We start from the raw sequence: 5,000 nt of genomic DNA, 5'->3' as shown, positions 1-5,000 counted from the left end.
TTCAGTTGTAGCATCAACAAAAATAAAATAAGTAAATAAATTAAATAAGATAATAGATTAATAGATAAAATTTAAAAGAAAAACCAAGGTCATTCCCTTCAATGTCGTTTGCCTTTGATTTGTTTAGTAAAGGTAAAAACGCAAAAGAAAATAATAATATTATTTTTTTCTCTTTTTCTTTCTTCTGCAGGCAGTCTAAGATAAGTATGTGGATAAATGTAACAACGTATGTAATGTTGATGCAAGTCCCTTATAACTACCTTAGTCGTGTGTTCTCACCCCAACAGAACCTGAAGTTAGGGTGAGAAGTCTTCAATGTGATTCCAGAAGATGCACAGCTACCGTGGAAAACAATTGCGTTAAATATAATGGTTACAGTATGAAAGTGCAATTCATTCTGAAGCCATCGAGTAAGAAACTCAAGAATCCCCTCGTTAAATACGGTGCCGTCAACTCTGGGGAAAGAGCAACGATAGCATTAAAAGATCTGCTGCCCTTTACGAATTACACCGTAACTACCAACCCTGCCAACGACGTGGGCGCCGCCACCGACCCCTCCCTCACCAAAGAAACCTCCTTCATCGCAATTTCCCAATGTGAGTCTCCGTACTTGTGCCTGTGTGAGACTTACGGTGGTGAAGGTGGCACGTGAGACGCTTCTGGCAGACTAGGTAGTGTGGTGCGCCACCTCCACCATCACCCCACAACAACAACAACAACAATAACAACAACAACAACAACAACAACAACAACAACATAATCCTTTGTTCTTCTTTAGGGACAACATTTATGAACTTTTTTTTACCATTCGTTTGTACTTGGTCCCTCTCTTTAATACATAAAAAAAATTATACTAATAGTAAAAGAAATCCTCACGAATAGGGGGTGGTAAAACAAACCACGTAACACACACACATAGATAGATAGATAGATAGATAGTTTATTGACCACAGTGCATATAAAGAACAATAGATAAAAAGTACAAATAAATTCACTAATACTACTAAAGTTAATAGTAACACTTTATAACTGGTGTAGTCCACAAAAATTTCCATACTTTAATACATTTTTAAATAATTACAAACAACTGCAACCATTATACCACTATTCTAAGACATTTAGCACCTCATGTAACATCTTACACATACTTTCACGAGGAAAAGTATCAGCAAATATGTCCTCTAATACAGTGACATTATAAATATGTCTAAGATGAGCTGTTAGAAGACACACTTCTACCGCATGTCTCTCTGTCTGTATTCCTCCACAACTACACAACCGCTCCTCCACTGGCAAACGCCCTCTCCCTCTGCGGTTCCAGCGCCCAGTCTCGATCGCAAGACGGTGACCACACAGACGGAAACGGGTAAAAGATATTCTGTGTAAATCGTTAACTAGATGTTTTTGTTTGTAAAGGTCAGGTACTTTAAATTGTGGATTTATCTCTTTATATGTTTTGCAACGGGATGAATCTGAATGTGCTATATCATTACAAACATTTTCTATAATTGTTGACATACTCAGTGGCTCAGTATTAATAAAGGTGTCTATATTTCTTGATGTAGGTGTACGTGAGGCAAGTGTTACTCTTATAGCCAGTATCAGAGGATCATCATTCATTCCTGACCTTTCTAGCCATATATTCCTAAAAAATTTATGTTGCTTAACTTTGATAAGGTCTGAGACTGATGGCAAACCCACTCTCAGCGTAACATACTACTCGTATGTTAGGCGTTGTTTTTCTAACCCCCAGCATTTGTTTTAGTGCCCAGTTATACAGTTTGGTGACAGGCTTATAATCAGCACTAACCCAGGATTCACATCCGTATAGAATTGCAGACATTAAAGCGGCCTCAAAAACTCTACGTTTGACAATAAAAGGCAAATCATTATTCTTTGTAACAAATGAAACATATTTTAATACATGACACAACTTTGCTGTTGAATGTGCTTTAACTGCTGAGGACACTGACCCATCACTGGTGAATGGTGATCCCAAGTAAATGTAACTGTGGCAGTGTTCAATCACCAAACTGTTCACATGGATTGCATCTGCATCGCCGTCATCACCATGAATAACAAAGAAACTAGTTTTAGCGTTGTTTACATACATACCGTAATCTCTACAGAACTGGTCCAATATTTCAACCTTCTTTATTAAATTAGCTCGACTTGTTGACAATAACACGGTGTCATCCATTAAAACTAAGACATGTAACCAGTCTAAAAATCTCTCTGGCATACACTGTTCTTTAATCATTTTAACCAATTCATTGATGTAGATTATGAAGAGGATGCAGGAGGTGGGGGAGCCCTGACGCACCCCCAGCGTAGCAGTAAACAATGCTGAGCCCACCACACTTTGTGTCACCCTGTACATGGCGGTCAGCGCTCCCAGCATCACCATCCCACAACCCAATCTTTTCAACACAGTTAACAATTTGTTCCTTGGTATTAAGTCATAAGCTTTTGAAAAATCTACGAACATGACAAATAATTTTTCTTTTTTTTACGTCTAGCAGTATCAACCAGCAAGCGTAGCGTAACAATGTGTTCTATACAGCCGCGACCTCTCTGGGCCCCGGCTTGTTCCCTCAGTGGTCTGAACCAGTGACTCAACCTCTCACACAATACCATGTCAAACAATTTTGCCAGTGAATTCAAGATGCTGATTCCACGATAATTATGAGGGTTGTGTCTGTCACCCTTCTTAAAAATAGTGAATACTTTTGCCTTAATCCAAGAACATGGGTAACTACCAAACAAGAAAACGTTGTTAAACAGAGTTACTATAGCTAATACCCACTGAGCTGGCAACAAGCTAAACACACCCGGTGGCAACCCATCTGGTCCACACGACTTATCAGGATGCATTCTCTTTATCTGTTGCTGTACCTCCGCGACAGAGATTTGTTCGTCTAAGACAGGAATTGTCACGTCAGTAGTTACTTCCACATCATCATCATTAACCGTATCCGCGTTTAAGATGGTCTCGAAATAGGCTTTAAACTCATCACTGCTAGGACACGAATTTCCATTGTTTTCACTTGCATACTCGCCCTTCCAATTTATAGCTTTCCAAACTCTACTGTCGTCTCTGTCACTCAGCAACCTTTCCCACCTACCAAGCTGCATGTCTACCTGTTCACTTCTCTGATTCCTACAGACACTCTGTTGCACACACGAATATAGGGCGTTTGTAATACCACTCTCTACCTCTGAAATTTCTACATTTCCATTGAAAAAGTTTAGGTCTTTTTGGGAAATAACATTGCTGAACACTTCTTTATCAATATTCATGAATTTCAGTGGTCTTCTAAACAAGTTCTTTTTTACACTGACACTGTACAGAGCCGCGTGGTCTCCCAATTGGCGTGTTCTGTCGATAAGATTGTCCAGGTCCATACCAGTGCCAGAGACTGTGAGTATTATGGGGGCGTGGTCTGATGGCAGGTCGACGCGTTGTACTACAGAAAAATCATCTATGTACCTAATCATAGTACACGATGCCATGCATACGTCAACCTCTGAGATCCACGCATCTCGTCTCCGAAATGTCTTATTTCCAAGAAAATGTTTCTGTTCAGTTTTCAAATTGTTCATAACAAGCATAGAATTTTCAACACATATTGCTGAGAGAAGCTGGGCATTGTCATTCTGTACATTTATATCATCAGCAACAAAAGGATATGACAATTCATCGCTATTTGACACATTAAGTGGCGCCAGTAAGTCCTTGACATTTTTGCCAAATCTTGCATTCATGTCACCAATAATGATATGTCCTTTAGGCATAAATTCTGACAATTTCTCTTTTATGTAAGAAAAGGCACTCAAAGAATAATATTGTGAATCAGAAGGTGGAATATAACAAAACCCAAATAATACACCAGGAATATTACGCATCTGCATCCACACTTGGTCGCCTTTACTCGTGTCGACACCAAACACTGACTCTGACAACCAATTCTTAACTAACACCACTGTGCCTCCACGAGCAGCAGAGCCAACTACATCACTTCTGTACAACTTATAACCACTTAGATTTACTGGAAGCTGGGTTTTCACTTCATTAATAGCTATGATATCATAACCACATAACAACTGGTGCACGTTACCTTTTTCAAGCTTTGTACACACACCATTTACATTCCATGACATAATCTTAATACTACTGATGCACTGTGGTCGATCTAGAAAAACTGAGCATTCCAGATATCAATAACTGTATTATCTTTATATACTTTACGCTCACGCGTATCCAGGCGTATGACACAGCCTACATTTTCTGGTTTTGCCTTTTCTGCGGCTTCTACTTCGCGCAACCTACGCCACTCTTTCCTAACACTTGGATGAACATCCTTTTTTATGTAGATTTGATTGAAGCAATCACCGGAGGTTTTCAATCGACTTGCGTTGCTCAGGATGGTGGCGCGTTGGCTTTTGTCAGCGAGCGTTAACAGGATGGGGCGGGCTCGTGGTGGCGCACCACCACTGGCCTGACCCCCACCCAGCCTACGATGCGCTCCTGCCACGCCAGTTATCCCTACTGCTGTCCAAATCTTGTTCAGCTTGTCCTCGTCGGTAGTTGCGCCGTCCAGAGACTCTTGTTGATCAGGTACGCCCAGAATGACTACATTGCCTTCGCGCTCCTTCCTGTCAAGGTACTCCAGGTACTGCTGCTGCTTAGCAATGATCTCCTCCTGCTTATCGAGTCGTACCTTTAGTTCCTCATAATTCTTCTGTGCCACATTATTCTGGGACGTTATTATGTCCTTGAGGGTGTCCACTGCATTCACTAAGTCATCCATCCTTTTATTAATGCTGACTAGTGCAGTACCGTCCTCCACCAGATGCCAGTAGCATGTCTATTAGTTCTTCCTTATTCTTCCTAGCTAGCTGGCCGCGTTGTAACGCCCTTCCGTCACCTGGCTGTTTTTGCTGATTGCTTGCCATCATAACAGTTAACTTGCTCAACAGATTGCAGTACTGCTAATGAG

At 40.7% G+C, this 5,000-nt stretch overlaps 1 protein-coding gene across 1 annotated transcript in view; it reads left to right on the top strand.

Moving 5' to 3' along the window:
- LOC135098205 (uncharacterized) overlaps positions 1 to 5,000 on the top strand; it is an 8,128-nt gene that overhangs the window by 411 nt on the left and 2,717 nt on the right. Inside the window, exon 2 of the mRNA XM_064000450.1 lies at positions 288 to 596. Within this exon, the coding sequence (XP_063856520.1) occupies positions 288 to 596 (309 nt within the window). The remainder of the gene's footprint in view (positions 1 to 287; positions 597 to 5,000) is intronic.

This window comes from Scylla paramamosain, unplaced genomic scaffold (genome assembly GCF_035594125.1).
Source record: "Scylla paramamosain isolate STU-SP2022 unplaced genomic scaffold, ASM3559412v1 Contig50, whole genome shotgun sequence".
Lineage (NCBI taxonomy): Eukaryota > Metazoa > Arthropoda > Malacostraca > Decapoda > Portunidae > Scylla > Scylla paramamosain.
This window is presented reverse-complemented; position numbering and strand designations above follow the sequence as displayed.